General features: G+C 55.9%; 1 protein-coding gene across 1 annotated transcript in view; it reads left to right on the top strand.

Moving 5' to 3' along the window:
• Positions 1–23,554, top strand: part of ACSF3 (acyl-CoA synthetase family member 3) — a 77,771-nt gene that overhangs the window by 8,032 nt on the left and 46,185 nt on the right. The window contains exons 4-6 of the mRNA XM_025209173.1: positions 5,502–5,656; positions 5,944–6,089; positions 14,369–14,481. Coding sequence (XP_025064958.1) covers positions 5,502–5,656; positions 5,944–6,089; positions 14,369–14,481 — 414 coding nt within the window. The remainder of the gene's footprint in view (positions 1–5,501; positions 5,657–5,943; positions 6,090–14,368; positions 14,482–23,554) is intronic.

Raw genomic sequence — 23,554 nt, 5'->3', positions numbered from 1 at the left:
CCCTGATCAAAGTGCGCGGCGGGAGTTGACAGCGAAGGGCACACGAGGACAGCGCTGCGGGGACGTGCCCCAAGTCGGCACCGCCCCGAGCGCTCTCAGGTGCCTCTCGGCTCTGAAGGACATCAGTCGTCTTCCCGGGCTTATGTTATTTTATTTTTTTAAATGTATTTATTCCCCTTGCTTTTCCGAGGGGCTCCTCGGGGAGCGGGGAGCGGTTTGATCGACACTACAAAAGGAGCACGCGAGGGTAAATAAGGCTTTCTTGTGGAGTTTCATGCCAGCTGCCTTTCAGTTCCAGTCTATTTTCACCAGCTGTTTCCAGCACGCCCTTTGCTACCGAAATCAGCTTTCAGGGAAGCAGCAGAGTGGCTGCCAGTGGAGGATTTTGCAAGAGGAGTTTTGCTGCCTCCCCCACCCCCCGCCGCCCCTCTGTCGCACCTTGAGAAAGCAGTCCACGACGGTGCGATATAACGAGACCCGAACGGCAGCGCAAACACTCGACGCGCCGATCAAAACAAGTCTCCGAACCTGCCGCAGACACATTTTGCCGTGAGTGATACTGGCAAGGGTTCAAGGGAAACCGCAGCCGCCTGCCCGATGTGTGTTTGGGTTTTAATCGCTCACACTTCATTATACAAAATAAATACTTGATCGTTACGGTGTTTATTAACTCGCCTCGTTTGCGGCCTGCCCTGATTGGCGCAGATGCGGCTGCGAGTCTGGTTTCGCCGGCAGCATCCTCTCTTCGGAGGGGGTTCGGGTCCCCGCAACCCAAGCCTGGCCTGTGTCCCTAAGGGGAGGGTGTCTGGCTGCGGGAGCTGCCCACGAAGGCACAACCCCAACGCCCTGCCCGACATCCTGTCTCCGACCCTAGCAGCATCCAGTGTCTGGGGCGGCACGCAAGCTGCCGCAGAGGCCACGAGGCTCGTTAAAGCACGGAGAGCCGCCTCGGGCATGAAAGTTTCTGCATAAAATCGGCTTCTCGTCACGAAGCGAGGGCACCCGTTACTTTGCGCTCGCTACTGTACATGTTATAATTTACTTTATAGCACCATCTGGTAGGGATGTCTCACTTAAGCTTTTCGTAGGCTCCTTTTATTGGAAGTTATTAAAGAATATCGCTGCATCTATTAATCATTTATTAATAAACGGGTTATAAATGGGCCCTTCGTTCCCCGCATCGCCGTCTGCTCCTCGTATGTGGCGAGTTAAGTGCCTGCGGTGTGTGCGTCTCCGGGAATGCACGTGGATGTCGGCTCAGGCTGCTCTCCGTTCCCCCGGAGCCCGTGGGGCTGGGTGCATCGTGGAAGCAGTGATCTCTGCGTGCGGGCAGTGTTTCTCGTCGCTCTGGAGGGACCCTTCTTCTTTCCAAAGTTGCAGGGAGCCACGAGGGAGCTGGGCATGGCTTTGGGAGAGCCAACAGGAGCGAGTGCCGTGACCTCGAAAGCGTCCCCCTCTCCAGCAGTTGCATACATCCGATGCTGCTTCCGTTTTGGATCATGGCAGCATTGACAGCCGTGGGGAGCGAAGCTCTCTCTTTATCCCCACGAAGAAAACGGTGCGGGCAGTGGTTGCACTGGCTTCCTTGCGCCGCTGTAGCCCTGCTTCTTGGGGGTAAGGGTTGCACGCAGGAGTCCTAGGCACGGACGGGGGTGCCCCGAGCTCAGCGCTGTCCAGATGCAGAACGAAAAGTGGTCCCAGCTGCTGGGAGCTTGGTCTGTCAGCCGTGAGCCACGGGGACTGCCTTGGGTGTGGAAGTGAGTGTCGAATCCACATCGGTCCAGCCAGCAACGAGGGAATCATCGTCTTCTGAGCGCGCACGAGGCAGAGCGGGTTGTCTTTGCCCCGTGCTGCTCTTGCTCTGGTTTGAGCAGCTTGTGGGGAAAGGATCCAACATCCAGTGGTCCAGAAAGAGTCAGTCAGCAGCTGGCAGACCGCAGCAAAAATGAGCTATTGCAATATGGGGGAATAATGGACGGGCAATGCTTCACAGAGATATCAGCGGTGTCTGCTCTCACCCTGTCTGCAGCATTGGGTTGGGGCATGAGGTGCCCATGCAGGGTCCTTCCTGCCGTGCTGGCCAGATATTACCAGCACTATTGCAGGCCTGCGTCTAGCTGTAAATTCACCCCGTAGCCAAGCCTAAGGTGGCAAGTGGGTTTTGCTGCGGAAGAGGCAGGGTTAGAGCATAGCTAGCACGAGCCCAGCACGTCTGCACCTTGGAGCAATGGCATGGGAGGGTCTGGCTGTTATTACCCGCGGGGCTGACAATGCTAGCAGGCCCGTGCTAACTTCATCTAGCCAGCCCGGGTGACGAGGGCAGGGAAGACACAGCAGCATGGCCTTCGGCACGTGTTAGCAACCATAGTACGTAGCCAGCCTCCCTGAAAAGCACGTGCTCTGCTTACTAATGCACGCCTGAGCTCCCACTGTTACCTCTGCGAGTTGGATGAAGCTAGCACAGGTCTGCTAGCCCGTGCTGCTAGGACACCTTTCCATAGCCGTGCCCGGAGGTGCATTGGCAGGCAAGCATGCAGGGCTGCAGCTGCCCGTGCCAGGCCGAATCGCTTTCGTGGGCACGGACGAGTCTCTGATTTTGCGACAGAAGCAAACCTCGCTCAGGAACGTGCGAGCGCCAAAGAGTCGCTCCCAATTAGTTTGCTGCAGCAAGCTTGGTGGGGAAGCGTAGTCCCCTCCCGTGTCAGTTGTCTTTTCACCCATGAGTCGGTGGCTTCAGAGACACGATTTTATTTTGGGCTCGGGGAGAAGCTGGGGTGGGAGGAGCAGGTTGCCGGCGGATGGATTCTGTTTGATCGCATCTCGCGGCCCCGGCGCGAAGAAGATCCCTCTTTCCTCCCCTTCTCCCCAGCTCCGGCGTCTGCCCTCAGCATCTGTTCCCCGGTAATGCCTTTTGATGTGCGTGGGGGGAAATAAAACATGGAACCAGAGCCTGTCATATTTACTTACGCTCCAAGGTCCCCGGGCACGCGCCTGCTCCTTTCAGCATGCCTGCAGCGGAGCCAGGGCTTAAAAGCTTCAAACTGGAATGGAGAGGGGCCGTCGAGCTGCAGTGATGAATAAATGATTAAAACCAGAGTCGTGCAGAGCGCAAACAGTTTGGGGTTATAACAAACACGAGCCAGAGCCACCGAGGGCCCAGGCGCCCTTTGAAGAGAGGAATGTTTCCCTTTCAACGTGCTGCTGTGAACGCCCGGGCTCGAACTAGCCGTCAGAGGTGCAGCCGCTAGGAGAGAAGCTGCTGTCTCTGGTTCCCACTCGGGAAGGAGCTGTCGCTGACAGCTCGCGGGGGGGGTGCATGCGCGTGCTCCCCGCCGTGCTCCTTTGGGGGTCCCCACACGACATCGAGCCTTCACAGAGATGCCTCCAGACGGAGGTCTGCTCTGCAGAGCGGCTCTCGGGCATCTGAGCGAGCGCCGGTGGCTTTACGGAGCCTGCGAGCACGCCCGCGTCCTCTCCTTGCGGGCGGCGCGACCGGCACTTTAGCGATCAATACGGCAAACACGGACCCCGTCTCCGAGATGAGAAGGGAGGCGCGGGACCGATTTCATCTTGCATTAGCGAGATGGTTCCTGATGAAGAGGTTTATTCTCAAATTCAGTAACGGCGGAGCACCATGCTGTCATTTGAGACCGGTTTAGAGACGAGGAGCTGAAGAAAACTCCTTGATAGGCAAGGCTGGTGTTGCTTTTGAGTGGGAAGCCCGTGCTGGCGTTCATCTTCTCTCGGCTCCGAGGCGTTTTCATGTCTTGTTTTCTTTTTTCCTTCTACGCACATTTTTAAAGCATTTCCCCTGAGGAGCGTAGCATGGGCTTCGAGTGCAAGGTGGGAGGGGGGTCCCAGTGCCTTTTCTAGGCTGCTGCTTTCTCCTGGGGTTGCTGTTGCAGTCTGGGTCCCCCTGCCCTGGTGGGTTTGCACCTGTGCATTTACCTCCTCCTTTCCAGTGCCGTCTCTGAGCTTGGCGTGGGGGGAGAAGAGGCCCCGTCTCCCCGTGTTAGATGCATCCTGCTATCTTAAGAATAATAACACGGGTTTGTGTGTGTGCAAATTGTTCTGACTTGTTTTGAGGCAGTGAAGTGAGAGAGACGGAGAAGGGGGGAATAGCTCAGCAGAGGAGAAAGTACTGCAGGAGCTGCCAAGCACAGGACCGGGGTGAGGGGCAGGGAGCGCCAGCGTCCCAGGTGATGGCGTGAAGGAGAAGTGTTAATTCACCTTCAATCAATGCACGCTTTCTCTCCCACCGCCGCACGGCACAGCTGAGCGTGCGGGAGGGGAGGGTGGGGCGACTCGCCGTGTCAGGAGCTGTTAGGGAATGCATTTGTCAGCAGCAGGGCATGAAGAAACCCCCAGGAGGGAAGGCAGGAGCATGCTGGCAGCACCGAGCAGGCCACGGGCACTTCGCTATGCCAGGGGTGGTTGTGTCTGCAGGCAGAGGGGTGCTTAGCCGTGGCGGAGAGGGCACAGCGGTGCGGGGAGGCTGGCCAGGGGAAACCCTTATGCTACCTACCCATCGCTCCTGAATGCTTCCAGGTGTGTGGTCCAGCCAGTCCCAGCACGCTTGCTGTCACTCCCTCCCCATTCCCCTCCACCAGGCCAGCCTCTGAAGGTTGGCACCGTTTGCATTGCACTGACACCATTGCATTGCATTGGTGCTGCTTTCCCAGGAGAAATGTGCCTCAAGGGAGCTCCAGGCCTGACTTCTGCTGGGATCAGCTTTCCCTGGCCAAGCCCTCTGCCCCCAGGGAGTTGCAGCTGCATTTCAAAGCGGTGGCAGGTCCGGAGGCCCTGGAGGAGCCCCGTGCCCCTGGGCTGTCAGCAGAGGGTAATTCCCAGAGAGGGGTCAGGTCTCCTGTAAAATTCCAGCAATCCCCCCGTTACACGCCGGTACAGGACTTTCTCTCTGGGTTCAGGCATCTGCATTGTAGTGGTCAGTAGGCTGTTTCCTCCCTTGTGGGCACTGAAAAGCTGGTGGCTTCGCAGGGCTTGGCCCAGGGCTGCATTTGCTCAAGGAGACCATCCGCTACACCCAGATCACAAGCATGTTGTTTCTGGGTGTCATCCCACACGAGCTGACTGCCAAGGAGACGCTGTTAAGGAAAGAGGGTCTGGGCTCATGCTGGGAGATGGTGTTGGGGGTCCAGCATTGCTTGAATAACTGGGCTGGGTCCAAGGTGGCAAGCTTGCTACGGGTGCATCTGTCTGAAGCATTGGGCAGCACTATCCTACTAGCCACACTGATGTGCTGATGTTGCTTATGGCAGATCCCACATGCCGTGGCTATAGGCAAGTCTTCCCCTCCATCGCCTTGGTGTCCCTGTGTGTCGTACTAATGAGCGTGGCACAGGATCTAACGGGTTTGGGAAGTGCGGGTTCATGAGCCCTCTCCTAAAGGCATCTGCGGAGGGCTAACAGCAGCACTGCGGGCACGGAGGTCTATTCTCTCCGGCCCCTTGTGTTTAGGTGGCTTTTCTTTCTCCCTTCAGGTTTGGGAGAAGTTCTTAAACCCCAAAGGTTCGCGGATCAACGTCTTCATGGCCGTGCCCACCATTTACTCCAAGCTGATGGAGCACTACGACAGGCATTTCTCCCAGCCGCACATCCGGGACTTTGTGCGTGCCCTGTGCCAGGATAATTTCAGGTAGTTGCAAGATGATCTCGTGCACGGCTGCCAAAGAGGTGCTGGGAGAGGTTTGCTCTCGAATGCTTTTGCTTTTCAGCACTTCTGTCTAGAGCTGAAGGCAAAGCATGCCAGGAGGGCAGGTTGGACATTAGGATGGCATGGGTATTCCCCTCGTGTTTCCATGCTTGCCGGGGCGCTGCAGAAAGCCACTTCAATCCAGTGACCAGCATTCTTGCAGTACAATACTCACCCTCTGAAGCAAAGGCCCCATGAGTTATCCTCTCCTGCGGTGTTCCCTTGCACAGGTTAATGGTCTCGGGGTCTGCAGCCCTGCCTGTGCCTGTCCTGGAGAAGTGGAAGAGCATCACAGGACACACGTTGCTGGAGAGATACGGGATGACTGAGATTGGAATGGCCCTGTCTAATCCCCTACACGGAGTCCGTGTCCCAGGTACAAATCCCCTCTCCCTAGAGGGGGAAACGGCTTTGAGGTTGCTTTGGTATTAAGCACTCTTTGCTCTTCTGATCACAGAGCATATTTGACTGCTTCCAAAGGTGCCACAATTCAGAGCTGGGGTAGAGGAGCTGCCAGTTGGGACCAAGGGGGCAGCAGCAGAACTGAGTGGGGAAACTCGGGGCTAGGATGGCAGGGGATGCTGTGGGTCAGGTGTGAACAAAACCAAGGCGGTAATGGGGAATTTGCAGAGCTGTGTGGGAAGAGCTGGCTCCATTTCATGTCCTAAAGAAGTACCGGTGTCTACAGCCCAGCACTGGCTTCTCTCAGCTGCAGTGAATGTTTGCACTGATGGGGACACAGGCGCATGCATTTTGCCAACCATTTTAGGACTGTCCAGAGATACAGGTAAGTGCATTTACCGGGTACAGAAGGAAAAGGTAGAGCTAAGTCAGCTCCTCTGGGGATGCAGCATGGAGCAGTTACCAACTGGAGCCTGGGACAGAGGGTCGGATCCTGCCTGCCTGCTGGGATTTTGCTTGAAGCAGACCCTCCTGGTTTTTCCTTTTGATCCCCTTGGACAGCTGCCAGGCCTGGTCAGGCTCTTTCTCTCCAGGAGGCTGGATTAGCCTCCTCTCCATGGCACTTTGCTGATCCCAAAGGCTCAGTGAGCTCCAGTACTGCAGCGCAGTGATAGCAAGGAAGCTGGTATGGCTGTTCCTTAGTTTTCCTGCCTTTCCATATCCACCTTCTCGGTGAACCCTTACCCTACAGCAGTGCACTGGGAAGTGGGAGAATTGGCCCTGTGGGAGACAGGTGCAAAGGGCACTGCATCTCCAATGAAGGTTGAAGCATTAAACCTGGGAGCACTCCCTTAGCCTGCAAACTTTGCCTGCGGTACCCTCCATAAGAAAGGCATCCCCCAACCCACCATCCCTTCTTGATGGCAGGGGGTGGAGGAAGACGCACCGCGTCGAGACGGCAGCGTGTGCTGTGCTGCACATGCACGGGTCTGTGGAAGAATCTGGCCGCTGCTTTTGTTCCAGCGCAGCAAAGAGACGGTCACAGGCCGGTTCTGGTTCTTCACTGCTGCCAACATGGTCAGGATCTGCAGTGGAAACTGTCTTGGGTCCAGGGGCTCCACCTTGTGTCGAATGGTGGAGCTGAGCTGCTCCCCTGAGCCCACTACTAAAGATGCAGCCAGCTCTGGGATCTAGTCGAGTCCACCCCAGCAAGCGGAACAGGGTCGGGTACTTGAAGCAAGAGGTCTGCTTGCCCTTCCTTTTTGCTCCTTTGAAAACTTTTAGGACCCTAATACCCCCCTCACTTCAAGTGCAGGAGAGACATGGTAGAGGATGTCACCTTCGGAGCTGCTGCTGGCAGCAGTGTTCAGACCTCCTGCCTCCAGGTGTGGAGAGCACCTGCGTACGGGGCAGTGCAGCGCCTGGCGCGTCTGGCTGCGTTCCCTGTCTGGGGTTGTTCTGACCTCGCAGCCCCGGTCTCATTTGCCCTGCTTTGGGGACCTGCTGTCCCTGCATGCGCATTTAGAAAACAGGCCTGTGAGGAGCTGCCACGTTCATCAAACCGGGTCTTCCCCCTCCTCCCGCTTAGGCAGAGATGCGATGGAGCCTTCTGCGGTGGTGCCGCGTGGCCGGCTTTAGCAGTGCTTTCATGCCAAGGAAATATAGCTCAGATGACCTACTTCTGCCTGGCATCGGTGCCTAGCAAAGGTAACTAGCAGAGCCAGGCTGTCAGCACCCAAACTTTGCTTCCCGGTGCGTTGTTTCCTCTCTGTTCCCTCCCAGCCTTTGTCCTCTTGTAGCTCGTCTTTCTAACTCTCCTTGATGTCTATATTTCCCTGGACTTGAAGAGGAAACCGAGCCACACGAGGGTAAGGAAATAGCACATGCAACCCAGCACCTCGGTTAGTGAGGAATGCAGCGCTCCATCTGCCGAGCAGGACAAGGCATTGAGAAGCCGCTCCAGAGCTCGGCTTCTCTGCTGCGGTTTCCCTATGCCGGTGGTTCTCAATCATTTTAGACTCAAGACGCCCCTCCGTAACTTTTGGGAGCTGACCGGCACTCTGTTTCAGAGATTAACTTATTTATTATAGTACCTACCTTTTTGCAGAGGGGCCAGGCAGGGGAATAGCAAGTCAGGGACTTGGCCTGTGCTTATCTCCTCCCAGCTCACAGCACCCTTCAAAGGATTTCAAGGCACCCTGGGTACCCCAGTATCTTTGTTGCAATGTCCAGTCCTGGTCCCCATGCTAAAAGCCCTCTCTGAGACCCATTTACTACCACCTTGCCATGCATCTTGATGCCCTCTCATGGCAGCTGGAGTTGACAGGGTATCGAACCTGTTGCCCCGGGCTCCATAGGATGTGTGGGAGACGGAGCCTCGCCGAGCCCCAGCTCAGCATCTGCAGATTGCTTGTTTTGGATTAGAACGTGTAGTGCAAATGGGTTTTGTTTTCCCTGGAGAGCATGCTTTCTTCCCCGGCCAGAGCTCAGTCCTGGTGTCTGGAAGAGCTCAAGCGTGCCCCCCATATCGCCACATGCATGTGTGATCCTTTCTTACGAGGAGCCTGTGGGGTAGGGAGCAGCCTGGGACCTCGGACAGACACGGACGGGGAGCGATGAGCCTTGCCTTCGTGTTTTGGAGAGCTGGCAGAATCCGAGAGAAGTTTCCCAGGGGACAGAGATGAAAAAGAAATGAGACTACGGGAAACATCAGAAGAGACAAGAGAGAATAATTAGCACAGCTGAAGGCAGGGAAGGCTCCAGCAAACCGAGCTAGCGGACAAATTGGGAACAGGTAGAGTTGATCTGCCTTGGGGCAGGAGAATGGACCGAGTGACCTCACGAAGCCCTTCCAGCCCTGTTTTCTGCGCTTCGGTGCATATTCCTAGCAGAGCAGCAGCCAGGGCCCGGAGAAGAGCTAGCCATCGATCTCAAACACGGCTCCTTATCTAGAGGAGTCACGGAGAGACGCTGGGGAACTGCAGAGCTTGCAGTCCAGCCTCCGGGTTGGAAATGCCTCTGGACCGACGAAGGGGATGGGCTGGTTAGAGATTCGCTCTAGGTCTACAAAGGGGTCTGCCATGAGCAGACTTGATTCATTTATTTTGGGAAGTCCCAGGTGAGAAGCAGATGGGCAAAGCAGAGGCAGCGTTCACTGGTGCTTTGAAAAGGCCTTTTGATCCGAGCTCCCGGGCCGCCAGCCAGTGCTGGGGGTGAAACAGTCAGCGGGTCAGCGCCGTCACGGGTTGGGAGCAGCAGCGAGGGCCGAAGGAAGGGAAGCAAAGCAGGACTGGATGGGGCTCACACCTGTCCGTGATGTGCACCAGAAAGGGCGAATCTATAGAGGAGAGGCAGGACAACCGGCCTGCCCTGAAAAGGAGAGACTCAACGGCACATGATCCTCTGGCTTATGCTCCATGCTCTGTCCAAGGGCTTGAAAGAGGAAGGTTGTTCTGGCATCGCACAACGGGCTACAGGCCTCCCCTGCTTCGAGAATCGGATGCCGTATCAGGGCCCTGGAAGGTGCCAGGGCAGATGAAGTGGATGGGGTTGTAACGAGCCGGTCTGGTGACCCCCAGCACAGCTCACAGCTCGGCAGCGGTGGCATGAATGCCAGCATTAGGCAAGGTGCTGGCACTTGACCGCTGTGTCCAGGGGTGCATTGGACTCGCAAGAGGTCAAGCCACAGGTGCAGCAAAAGGACGCTGTAAAGGAAACCCTTTCCAACCTGGGTTTTTGGCTCAGAGAGGGGCTATTTTTTATTCTCCAGGGTGCAACGCAAATGCTCTGTGTTAGCCCACTGGCAAACAGGTGTAAAGAGCTAGCCTTCCCCTTGCCCTGCTTGCTCAGGCACCCACGCGTCAGCGAGCCCGATGCCCGTTGGATTTCACAACAGATTCCTCTTTGAGCAAAAGCCAAATGTGTCTTTTATTTGCAATTTCACCAGCTCCTGACTCTCTCAGAGCTCGAAGGACACCCTTCTCCCCCCAGCACAGCCGCCCCTTCTCTGTCACCGGGTCGGAGGGGGTCGAGAGCTGTAAAAGCTGCTGTTTTGGGCAGCTGAGGCCTGCCACCCACCAGCCCTCTGCCGCGCAGGATCGGTGTCTCCCCGACGGGGAGAGGGGAGCCTCCCTTCCAGAAAGGAGCAAAGATGAAAAATTGCAAAGATAAATGTTTGCTTGTATATGGTTAAAACCCTGTTTAAAATGCCTCTGTTTTCACCAGCTCTCATTCTAATCCCCCCGGTGCTGTTAGTGTGAAGGGAGATGAATAATTCATGGACAGCGAATGCCTCGCTGGACCTAATCACCACTTTAATTGGAGGTTTAGATCAGAGGCGGCTAATAGCTCCTACAGCAGGGACTCCATGTATTGTTGACAGTGAGATCGGGAGCGCCTTATCATTGGCCTGTTTCAATTCTCCCAGGACACCACCACACATCACAGCATCAAGGTCCCCAGATACCGAAGGACATAAACCGCAAGGCCAATTAAATTTATCTGGGAAGAGCTGACAACTTTTTTAAGCAGAGGAGAACCAGTGCAAGAATAATAGTGTCACTCCTGCCTGGCTGCAGCCTGGGTGATGCTGGCAGGGCTGACACGGCGGGCGTGTCGCCAGCGTTTCCGAACACTTGGGAGCGGGGAGGGTGAAGGGATAGCAGTTTCTCCCCAGTCCTGGCCTTGAATTCTGCCCGCTTACAGCCCTGCAGCGATGCAGCGCCGTGGCCCTGGACGCCGGCTCGCCTCTCCGCCGTCAGAATCGGCGTGATCTTTTATTTTAAAATGTCACCCGGGCCGGGGAAGCTCCGGTCGTTGTCTTTGCACAGAGATTTAATTATATTGTCGCGCTCGCAGAGCTATAATTAACGTTGTCAGCATCTTTCCAGCGTTTATGGACCTCTGTTTCCAAAGGTTTGTCATTTTTGCTTAAAAACAAAAAGATGCTTTAGGGAGAGGGTCTGATAAACCCGTTCCCAGTGGGAGGTGGAAGTAGCAGGGCTGTGTTTGCCACGTGAATTTGATGTAGTAAGTAAATGGATGGAGTTGTATTTTTTTTTTCCTAGTTCATTATGATCTGAAACCTCCCCCTGTCCCCGTAATTAAATCATTGCCGTACTTGATGAAACCCCATTTGAAGACAGGGCGGGGAGCCCATGCTGTGATCGAGAGTCACGCGCACACGCGACTGCGTACCAGGAAGAGCAGCGATCCTTTGTTTGCTTTTTCTGCTCTGAACCAGGGCGAAGGGGACCAGTGTTCAGGTTGCAAAGGAGCAAGGAGAGATGGGCCCTTCTCTAGGGTGAGCCCCCCAAAGCCAGTGTTGGGGGAGAGGGGGGTCCCAGCAAGTGGAGATCTCCAGGGCAAACCTTGTCAAGATCTGAGTGTTTTGCGACATGTGGGGGGGCAAAGGCAATGTTTTCACAAGCGCCAAGTGATGTAGGGTCTCTGATCCAGTCTTTAAAGGACTCGGTGAGGTTTAGGGTTCGGGAAACCAGGATGACTGGTTCGATGACCTGGTCTGACCTCACACCATTGTGGGTTGTCCCGTTACCCCTGAACTGAGCTCAGTGCCTTGGGTTTGGCTAAAGCCTTTTCCAGAAAGACATCACACCTCGAAAGGAAGATACCAGGTGACGGGGAATCCTCCACTTCCCTCGCCAGTTCGGTCCAGTGTTAAATCACCCTCTTGTTTAAAAATTTAGGTCTCGTTTCCAATTTAATTTGCCCAGTGTCCAGGCAGCGTCCCTTGCTACACCTTTTTCCTTGAGCACTTAAGTGTTTTTTCCTTGCGAATAGGAGCTAAAAAGGACCTGAGATATAGGCTCCTAAATTACAGGGGGGGGTTGAAAATACCGCCCCACGTACACAAGGCAGTGCTCTGCGGTGGGTGAGCATGTTTAACTCTGCAAATATTCCCTGGGTTTTTCATCACTTGTGACACTGACCTCAAGTTCCCCCACAAATCACCCGAAAAAGCCTTACGGCTGCATTTGAAGTGCATTCACATCTGTATTCCAGTGCAAAATGGGGGGGCAGAGGTACGATGGTGGGGAGAATGAAATAAATGCAGTCCGCGACCAGATGAGATGGAAGAGCTTTCCTTAGCACCCCTCCTTGAAGAGAGACCCCCAAAAGCACCTTGATGCAGCAGGAAACTTTCGAGCTGAGCCTCCACGCCCAGCAGGAAGCCATCCCGTAGCTGCCACCTGCTTTGCTGTTTGTTTCCTGCTGGATCTGCTCCACGATAGAGTTGTTTTTCTAGCCATAAAGTCCTGCTCCCTCGTAGTTCATCTGCTCTCAGCGGATCCTGCAGGGAAGGCGTACATCTGGGGTATGGCAGCAGATCCTTTTCCTTGGCAATGGCTCATGTGGCCAAATGCCAGGCTGGGGTGTCTCAGATGAGAAGCCGCGGCAGGTTTGCACAGGAGAGGGCTAGCGAGGAGGAAGAAGGTCCCTTGGGATTCAAGGCAAAAAACGAAGGGAGGAAGAAAAAGATCCTCCGTGTGGGATGGGCCTCTCTCTCACCCCATATTTTTGCTGTGGGACACGAGTCCCATTTTAGTAGACAGCACTTGGACAGTACAGTTACATTGCTGAGCATGGTTGGAGATGGTCTTCCCCCATCAGGGGAGCTTTGCAACCAGGAGGAAACCGCAGAGGCAGGCAGGTGAGGCTAAGTCTTGCAGAAAAGCCTCATGGAGTTTCCCCCCGAGGGGTCAAAATCATTATCCAGGTTTTCCTGCCGGGGTGGTTGAGTCGAAAGAGGCGCAGAGAGCGAGACACGGGGCCTGTGCAGAGAACTGCCTGCGCTCCAGCTCCGGGTACCGCTGCTTTGATCGGACCCAGCTCCGCAGTTGGGTCCCCGTGTGTTCCCACCAGGCAGTCTTGCCTTTCTCCGCACTGCACCCTACTTGCTGGGGATGCTCCCTGAGGGGGCTTGCTTTCATCGGCCTCGTGGGTGGCTGGGCCCAGGTTCAGCGTTAGATGCAGAGATGCAGTGTCCCAATGTGGGGACAGCCTTTTCCCAAACCCTCCAGGCATCCACAAGCAAATGCCTGTGACTTTGGCTTGCAATGCTTTGCAAGGGGCCCGCTAGCAAACAAGCCGGCTCATGCGTGGGGGTTCCTGGGACGGAGCACCCCCTTTTTCGCTCACGGCGGAGGTCGTTGATTAGACTCCTGCTGTCGGCACGTTTGGGAAGCTCTGGGTTGCCGGACCATCTCGCCGCTTATAATAGGCAGCTGCTCCTGATGCCGTGTCAGATTTTCCCCCACTTTGAAAACCGAAACCTGTAACATAACGATGCGTTTTGATCTCCGCTTTTCTCCCGTCGTGCTTTCTAGGCGGCGCATTGATGTCATAGGAAACTGAGCTAACCCCTGGCTATTCTTACGCCGTTAAGCCTCTGCCTGCTCTGGCGAGCCCGTGCGGCACCAAAGGCATGAGTTGCTCTCACGCTGGGGCCTTCTGGGATTTTTCTTTTTAAGCACTGCTCCATTCCTGAGCGATGAGGCCATGCTGACACCGGCTCTGGCAGTGACCCCAGGGACCGGCGTTTGCTATTCCAGGCATTTCTAGCACAGAATCACATAAGGGTACAAGGGCTCTTTGGGGGCCAACCCCTTGCAAGAAGGCAGACCATGCTCTTCCTGCTTGAACCCCATAGCATAACCAGGGGTACCAGTTACCAGCCAGAATGGAGGTTCCCCCCACCCCAGTGTCTGTGCCGCGGGGGTGGGCAGACCTCTTCTTCAGCCTCTCTCATGCTGCAGCTGCTGCTTTTCATGCCCCCAAAGTCCCCGCAGCCCGTTGCTGCTGGTGAGGGACTCTGGGACTCCCAGGGGTGAGGGAAGTGGCAGTAAATGGGACATTAACCCAACAGGCTTGGAAAACTGCTTTGGGGCAGAGGACTTACTGACTACACCTCTGCTCTAGCCCTGTCCGAGGCTTAGTCAGCTTCCTCTTGAAAGTCTCTGGTGAAAGGGGGTCCCACCACTTCCCTGGGCAGTGCTTTCTACTGCCTCGCTGCTGCAAAGTTTTTCCCAGATCTAATCCAAATCCACTTTGCTCTTGCAATGGCAAGTAGCTTCTGCCTGCGTGTGCACGAGGCGTGTTTGCTTTGCCCTGTGTGAGCGGAGCCCCCCGGCAGGTCAAGCGTCCGAGGCCGGGGAGCAGTCCTCACCGTGATGTTCCTGAATCGTTTCTTTTGTGTTATCTGACCACCTCGTGCCCTTGCTTCCTCTCCGCCAGGCTCCGTGGGGACCCCGCTGCCAGGGGTGGAGGTGCGCATTGCCGCCGAGCCCTCGAGACGGGAAGGCCTGGCGTACGCCATCCACGCGCAGGGAGACGAGCACGGCACCCAGGTAGCGTGCGGCCGGGTTGTCTGTCTCGTGACTTCCAAATGGGGGTGGGGGAAAAGGCATTTCTGCTTCCCCAGAGACAGGAAAAGAAGCTCATTCCCTGTGACTCCGTGATAGTAATCGGGCTCTTCTTTTTTCCTGGGCATTATGCTATCTTTTAGCACGGGTATCAAAGTCACAGCCCAGGGGTCAGATCCGGCCCGCAGAACCCTGCAAACTCTGTCCTTGGGTCTCCGACTAGACCCGTCCGCTGCTTGTGGCGTGCCTTGGACCAGATCACGTGCCACACGCAGTGTGCACTGGCCTTGGCCCCACACGTGACACGCAGCACATGGGGCCGGTCCAGGGTGTGTGCTGAATGCAGCATCCACAACCAGACCAGCCTCAGGCCCCGGATTCAGTCTGATGACTTTGATACCCCAAATTTAGTACATTGCATGGCACTTTTAGGCCTCCACGGTTCTCCAAGGCACCCAGGAGAAGAGAGAGCGAACCCCAGGGAAGGCTTGGGTGGGTGGAAAAATAACCTATTGCAGCTGTTGACGCCACCATGGGATACAGCCCGGCTTTGAAGGAGGTAAGTTCCCATCTAGCCAGAGATGGGTCCCGTGATAGGCAGCAGGTTCAAAGGAGACTCTCTCTCCAGGCTGGAGCTGAAGCCCAAGCAGCTGGGGGAGCCCAGGATGGACGCACTGCTGTGTGAGAGGCCTGGGGAGGCCAGGACTGGAACATGAGGTGGGACGTGGCAAGCTCTTGCTGCACCTCCATGCAATATGCCAGGCTCCAGCCCACACTGTCACACTTGTTCGTGTTGGCAGAAACCCACTGCGTTCACTCACACCATAGGAAAGCAAGCAACATTGCATGCCGGGCGCTGAGTTGCAACGTGCAGTCTAACCCGTCTCGGCGGTCCCATAGCGCTATTCACCCAGAAGGAACTCAGTGCCCTTTACAGACAGGTCTAAACTATGAAAGTCCTTGCAAGGCAGCGGTGTCTGGGAGGAGCCGTGCTCCCGGGGCTGGGATGGGAAGGGAACAGAGCACGTGGTGTGCTGCTGGCTTGTGTTGGTTTTGCAAAACGCCGGTTTTATTTCAAAGCGGGGAGTCCGGGCCTCGTTAGCTGACTCTCATTCATTCCAGCCTGAGCTGGCAGAGAACTGAGGCTCACGTAACAGAGATATCTTTTGCTCTTTCTTGTTCTACATTGGCCGGGCCGACCCCCAGCGGGCAATAGCCGTGCCCCTGGCCAGCGTTCCCTCCCAGTTCCCCGCCGCTAGGTGCTTCCCATGCTCTGCCCTGCAAACTAAATTCAGCCCCTTGGGAAGTGTCAGCTTTGCACAGCAGAGTCTCACCTTTGCTGGCTGCTCACCCTAGCACCGAGCTTGGCCCTGAGCCTCTGGCTGATGGCTGGCTCGAGGCCGACTTGCCATCAAAACCTCCCTCGGGCTTCGCTGTGCGTTCTGGTGAGTTTTGCAAGACGCCTGACTCGGAGCATACGGAGAGGCCGCGCGCTTCGCCTCTGGGTATTGTCTTGATAATTCCCTGCGTGCGAGCCCAAACAGCTGGCGCCGTCTCGCCCGTGCTGCCCCTTTTCCCGGCCTCTAAACCGATTATTTCCACGGCTCAGCGGGAAGTTTCTGGGGGCCGAATCTAGGTCAGCTGAGGAAGGGAACCATCCCATCTGCTCAGGCCTGCCCTTCGCTGGAACAGGGATTTCCCAGCCCTCGCCCCCCCGTTGCTAGCAGGGCAGAGCAGAGCAGCGTGCGCACCCCGGCAGTCGGTCCCGTACCCAGGCAGAGCCGGAAAAGCGTCTGCCAGGAGAGAGATGCTTGCATGACCCGAAGGCTGCCAGCCGGAGCAGCCCGGCTTTGTATTCGGCGGCCGTGCCATCCGCCAGGTGCGAGTCACCTGACGCTCTCGGAGGCGCTCGCCGCGCACCTGTTCTGCTGGAGATGGCAGTGGCGTTGGCAGAGGGAGGCTTGAATTAACAATAGGATTTAACTGCTTCGCGCCTGTGGCTGGGAGCTGTGACAGATGCCTGTCCCTGGCCTGGCCAGCCAAGATCCCCAGCTCTACGCATGCTTCGGGGCTTCATAATCCATAGCAGTGTGTTTCAATGAAACAGGCTTCACATAGAAAAGACCTGGCAGCCCTGACCCTTGTCTCAGCATGGCCTTGCAAGGGAAACGTGCTTGGCTTGGCTTATAGGCAGTGCCAGGGGGGTTCCCAATTGCTCCGCGTCTCTTCAGATGCAAACCTATGCTCCGGGACTCCTGGGTCCCCCGCTGGTTTTACCTGTGCAAGACTCATCCTCCATGCCTCTGTATGTGAAAGCTGGGGGGGAGTGAGAAGTTTTTGCTGAGGACTGAGCCTTCATTAACGTTTGTCCAGGGCTTTGCAGATCCTCAGACCACAACCAGGCAGGAAAGGATGTCAGGTAAGGGCTAAAGATAAAGAGCTGCAGGCAGGCAAGGGTTAAACACCCAAATGCCCAACGCAGAAGAAGAGGTTGGTTCCCATCTTCCTTGGTTTGCTTAAGCCTTGGCGTCTGGCTAGAGACACCACTCAGCTCCCACCGGCTCCAGGCACTTCCCAAGGGTTTGATGTTGAGAGCGGGGAAAAATGACCAAATAACCCAGTGCGGGGGAAGACCCCGCGGCCTCCAGCACCGGGTGGTGACCACGTGCTGTTGGCTTTCAGGACACGGGCTGCGCCGCTCCCACGGAAAGCACAGCGCACGTCTGCAACAGCACCGTGGTAATTGCAGAGCTGCTGCGGCAGAGCGATCTGGCCTTGAGTTTGGGCACGCGTTGAAGGGCAGGTAACCCGCATAGGCACGGCACGGCATCACGCGGCGTTCAGCATGCCAGGGGTTGGTGAGGGAGGCATCAGCAGAGCGGGAAGCGACTCCCTATGGGACGTGGGACCACACTAATGAGCTTGGCTGGAAACGGCCTCGTGAGGCTCCCCTGATCCTCCTGCTACTCGCGGCAGGTTGTCAGGGCGGGCAGCAAGGCATTGGCACGTCAGCCAGGAGCCATGTGGCCTCGCTGCCTTGCCTGAGCAGAGGAAAGAGGCTGCGTTAGCCAAGCAAATCATCCGCTGAGCTGTGCACCGCGCTACAAGGTCAATGCCTCGTCCTCGTCCATCCTCTGTCCCATCTGCACGAGCCATTCCCTGGGCCGTTCGGTTCCAGCCGGCCTATTTCCCGGTAGCCTGGACCGGCTCCTAGTTTCTCCACGGCTTTGGGACTGAGGCTGTTCCCAGCACCTTGCACCTGCTATCCCCAAATGCTGCAGAAGAACCAGAGCTGCAAGATGGGTTTAATTTCTCTCCATATCCAGTTCCAAGCAATCATGGACGACCTCCTCGACCGGGCAGCTGGAGGGCTTGAGGAGGAACGTCCGTGCCTGGGGAAAGGCCAGGCACGTTCCCTTCCAGCCTGTGATGCCGGGGGCTGCTTCACTTCCACCCCTTCTAGGTAATTCATCCTCCTGTGGCCCTGCTGCCCAGCGCCGGTGCATCAGCCCTGGGGTCACGGGTATGTTCTGGCTCCTTCTGCCCTCCTGGTTTCCTCTGGCATCTTCGCTTCCTCTCCGTAGCAGCCACGTCACCACGCTCAGCTCTTACAAAGCAGCTGCTGCCGCGCATCTGAGAAGTGGTTGCATTTGAGTGCCTGACCCCTGGGCATCCCCTGCATTCGTGTGCTAGGTGTGTGTGTGCATGTGGGCATGAGTGCTTGCAAAGTGCTTGGAGGTCCCATGCCATGTTTCTTGGAAGGTCTCGGTCGCTGTTTCCAGGATGAAAGCCCATCCAGGGAAAACCGCAGTGGGTGAATGCAGGTCTGGTGATGCGACTTATCCCACTTGGGAAGCCAGTGCAGTACTCCACATTCTCCCGGGGGGAGACAAGGCACGTGGCAGGGGATGGCACTCCCCGACTCGCCTCCGAGCTTTCTCTCTCAACTCAGCAGCTTCCATGCCGCTTCCCCCTGCTCTCGCGGCTCCGACCCACGTCGCCCTCGCTGGCATTCGGGCACGGAGGCATGTGCTGCATATAAAAACGGGTTATTTCCCCCTACCCTTCCCCTTCCCAGTGTTGATTATTTCAGTTTGCTTTGTTCAGTTTGATGCATATTTCATACACCGTAACTCTCCAGCTGGCATCGGCTGTAAACCCCGTGAGCTTAGCGGGCATTGTCTCTCTGGGTTCTTATTTATTTATTGGCGTGCACGTGTGTGTGCACGCGTGCGGTGGTGCAGAGGGGTTTTTTTCCCCTCCCTCTTCCCCCAAATTAATCGCTTACATGGCAGCCCAGCCCCCGTCGCTGACAACGGGGGTCTGCCCATAAATAAATGGCTTCACAGCTGTATGTAAGGCGCCGCGCTAGCCAGGGCTTTTACAGTGCCGAGGCCGCGGGGAGAGCCACGTGGGCCGTATGGGTGCGAGGGGCTGGCGGCAGGAGGAGGCAGCGGCTGCCTGGGGCTTTGTCCTCTGCACCAGTATATATATACATATATATATATTTAGGGTTGTAATTATCTCGTCTTTTATCCGTATGCAAGCTGTCGCCCTGGACTGGAAACAGCGCTGCCGCGGCTCTCCCTCCCCACTGCCACCCGTGTCTCCGGGCCCCTCCTTCCTCTCCCCGGCTCCCCGGCATGTCTCTGCCATCTGCTAGTAGCGTGCTGCCTGCACCTACGTGCAGGCCTGGCAGAGGGGCCGTGGGGTTGCAGACACGCGGGGAGGACACGGCCGTGGTGGGGTGCGTGGTCTGCATTGCGTAGCGTTGCAATGGGATTGGGGCATGCTACCTGTCCATAGCAATCTCAGACCCTTGCAGAGCGAGGGGAGAACCCCCTGGGGCATCTCAGAGGCTTGAGGGCACATCTGGGAATGGCCCCGTCTTGCAAGGCAAGGAGGGTTGACTAGAGGTGCGGCCCTTAGACGTGACCCCCCCGTCGCCTGTGCACAGAGTGCGGTGAATCCTTGAGAGCCAGCAAACCTCAGCCATGCTCCCAGTCATCGCCTTTTCGACACCACGCGTGTCCTCTCCCGCATGCTTGAGCCGTTCCTCCCCATGCTTGCCGCTTCCTTCCTGCGGCTTGGCTGACACAGCTCGCCCCGGTCTTTCCCAGCCGATGCTAAAAACGAACGTACCATAAGACACAGGGCAGTTGCTGTCCCCCGTGGGGAAAATATACTGTCAGGCCACGCATTTTACAATCCTAAATCCTGGCTGTGCTGTAACACTTTCTGGCTGTACTGGGACGCATTTAGACATATGCGCGGCACTTCCTTTTTTTATTAAGCTTTCAGCTTGCCGGGAAGCTGGAGAACGTATTTCTCCTTCTCGAGGGAGGTCTGTGTTCTGGAGAGGCGTCTTCTAGGAAGGAGGGGGTGTTTCGCCGGCAGGCATCAGCCTTTCCCTTGGATGGTTTGGGGTGGCAGGGGGGTAGCAGCCTCTTCCTGCATCGATGGAAGTCTCCTGCTGCGGGTTGACAGCAGAAGCCTGTTTCCTGTGCGGGGGTGATGCCGTGTGTGGGTGGAAAGAGGGGAAGCCTCCTTCCGTGGGAGGTAATTATAGGGATGAAGGCAGCTTTGCAGGGCTCGTTGTGGCCCCACGTGGTCTCCAGGAGAGGAAACCCAGCATCCGCTGCCCAGCTGCGATGCAGAACCTCTCCGTAGCCCCGCTACGAGGATAAGATAGCCGGGGAAAGCTGCAGGTGCGTCTCATCTGCAAGGACGGTGCTCTTCAACTTGGGTTTGTTGCTGCGTTATTCCCCCCAGCTGGACCTTTCCGTGATCTTATGGATCATGAGAGCCCCTAGCATCCCTACTTGGCCTTTATTCAGGCTTGCTCTGCTTGTCTATGTCGTATCACGCAAGACGGCCCCGGCTCTTGGCATGCAGAAGGGCAGGCTGAGGGTGAGCCGTGGAAGGGTCTCCTCCCCCTTCAGCTGGTTGACGGGGGAGCAGGGCAGCTAAGAGGGGTCAGGACTTGGCATTGAGCTCCTGCAGAGAAACGTTCCAGTTGCATGCACCCCCATACCTGCACCCCTGTTCAGGCAGGGCCCATCTGCCAGAAAGGTCCTTCTTTCCGGTGCCCACACACTCCAGATCCATCTTCTCTTAATCCTGGAGCCCTTTGTTGGGATTGCCCTGCTGTGCTGGAGGTGGGAAGAAGTCCCCTGAGCGTGCCCTGTAAGCACTGTCCCTAGCTGGCCTGGGCATCCCTGTCCCATCGCAGCCGGGAGCAAGCGGTGTCACTTGTCTCTGCGTATCGTCCTTTGTAATGGGGGGTGCAGCCTCTACCTGGGATCTCTTGAATGCAGATTAACCTTTATATGAGCAGGATGTTCGCTGCCACGGTCCCCTTACTTTCCCTGTGGCAGGTTTGGGTGTGATGGGACTTACGCAGGACTTCATTGCTGCGACACTGCATTCAGGTGTGATGTCTGGTGTTGTGTCAGGGTTGCAGCAGTTTTACAAAGAGTTTGAGCGATGGGTTTGTCTGGGCTGGTTTGCACGGGGCAGATCCTGCCTCAGGCAGGGGCTGGACTAGATGTGACCTCTGGAGCCGCCTTCCAGCCCCACTTCTCTCCGATTCGAGCACGCCTGGCCGTTCCCTGGATCTGCTCTGACAACAAGTCCCCAGCCTCTGGGGTGAGGCTTTCAACACAAGTAAATGAGAGAGGGGAGCTCAGGCATTAATCTCTAGCAGCACCCCGCACAGAGATCCTCATTAATTATAACAAAATTTGCATTGTGGCAGTGCCAAGGGGCCCAAGGTACAGGGCACGGCACTGCAGAAACCCACTCTATGTCCCAGAGCACAGAGGCATCTCGCTGATTTGGGCCTGCGGGCCAGATCCGGATCACAGGGCTTTTCATGAGCTAGAAGACCCACCTCCAGCAGTGGAGCCCCTGCTTGTCGGCTGCTACTGCTTGTACCCCCTCTTTCCCCTGCCACAGATTTTAGTCAACAGCAACCACCAAATACCCCAGTTCATTGGCAGACAAGGTGGTGGGCAGTGGATAGCCCTCGTCTCCTGCAGACGGCAGAGAGAGCGGTGCCAGCAGGCAAGGGAGCACAGGGAAAGTGTGCAGCGTTGGTCTGTATGGTGAGTACTCGTCCTAGCACTCTGGCAGCTGGGCTCTCCTGCCCCGGCTTGCACAGGGCTGATCCTGCTCCGGCAGGGAGTCAGGTTAGCTGACCTCGGGAGGTCCCTTCCAGCCTGACTTCTGCGATTCTCCCAGCCTCAGCTTGTGAGCGAGGCCGGTCGAAAGCAAACAGGGTGGGACCTTAATTGAATCTCCTGCCTGCCCCGGCGCACAAAAGCAAAGCTGGCAGTGCGAGCGCACTCCAGGAATATCTCCCTAATGAACAGAGCGCGGGCAGTAGGAAGACGTGCTGACATCTCTCCTGGGTTATTACCTCCCGAAGCCTCCAAACAAGGCAGACAAGAGCTGTGGAGTGCGGAGCGGCTGGCATTTCGGGGAGGACGTTACTCTTCTTGTTTACGGTGCTAATAGACATCAAGAAGTTCTGTGCCTGGGAAATAATTGCAACGAAAGAGTGACCTTTCTCACACTGGGGTGGTTTTCTGTGGTTCTGGACTTAATCAGTCCGATGACTTTTAAAGATCTGTAGCACCTAAAATCTCTCTCTCTCTTTCTGTCTCGTGTATGTGCATGCACACACACACACATCTATATATGTGTGTGTGTGTGTATATATATATATATATATATATATATAGCACACACATGTGTATTATATGTGTGTAACAGATATACAATATATACATACACACGTGTGTACATATATGTATACACACATATAGATGTATTTATATACACCTGTGTAACAAAATACACACACATTACACACATATGCCTATATATACATCTATACATCACATTTATATATGTGTGTATTATATATGTGTGTGTGTGTGTAACATAAAATACACACACACACACACACATATCTCTCTCTGCTTCTCAGACGTGTAACAGCTTTTGTTCCAAGTGCGGGTTGGTTCTGGGAAATAACATCCAAAGCCCCATCTTGCTGCTTCCCCTTTCGCTTTTAAATTTATAACCTTCCAGCGTGAGAAGGAAACTGATTGCATTATTCCCAGCCCTTTTATGAAAAGTTAACATTGCAAAAACAGATGTGAGATGTGGCCTTGTAGAGTACGGTCTGGGCCCTGGGGTTTTTGTTTCCCCCACCCCCCTTGCTCTGTGTTATGTCCCCAAGGATCTGAAATCTGCCTTCTTTCAACATGAGGAAAATTGTAGTGTGTCAAAATGGTGAAACGGCCTGCTGCGGGACATGGAGCTCCTAGGGACGATGATGCTCGCACAAAACACGGAGCTTAGCGGGAGCAGTTTGACCTGGGAGGCAGGGCACGTGCTTGCAAGCCTTGTACCACTAAGGACATTGGCTCAGGTCAGGCCCAGGTAGTAGAGATTACAGGTACTGTCTGCTGGTGACTGAGGCTTGCTATGAAATGGGGTGATGCTCTCAAACTGCTTCCTAGAGGCCAGGTGTGCATGTCTCAAAATCACCGCTGCCATCAGGCCCCAAGAGATGAGGCCAGGGATCCAGTGAGCTTGGTGTCCGTGTCCCCTTCCAGGAGAGGTGCCTTTCCTGGGGTTCAGAGCTCACAGGGCTGTCCTGCCCTTTTTGTGGGCACAAAACTCCTTTCCAGAAATCCAGGTGATAAACGCAGGGGATAAAATAAAATAAAGCTTGAGTTGTGGAGGGGTTTGGGAGATGCTGGGAATGGAGACCCGTCCTGGCTGCCTGTTTAAGAGAGAGGTCCTTACAGCGGACCAGTTCTGCAGCAAAGCTGGGATGAGGCTGTTAGATGGTGACGGTGTGTTATGTGCTGTACCGGCGCTGCTCTGCCCATCAGCTCCTGGTCGGGGGATCTTGAACGACGGAGGTGCATTGCCTTTTAGAGAGGATGGAGGATTGTGTCCAGCGATGCTGCAAGCTGTGGACAGGAGGGCAGGCATGAAGCATAAACCCTGCCCGCCGCTGAGCTCTGTGGTCTGCGGGGCG

The sequence above is a fragment of the Alligator sinensis genome, unplaced genomic scaffold, assembly GCF_000455745.1.
Source record: "Alligator sinensis unplaced genomic scaffold, ASM45574v1 scaffold255_1, whole genome shotgun sequence".
Classification (NCBI taxonomy): domain Eukaryota; kingdom Metazoa; phylum Chordata; order Crocodylia; family Alligatoridae; genus Alligator; species Alligator sinensis.
This window is presented reverse-complemented; position numbering and strand designations above follow the sequence as displayed.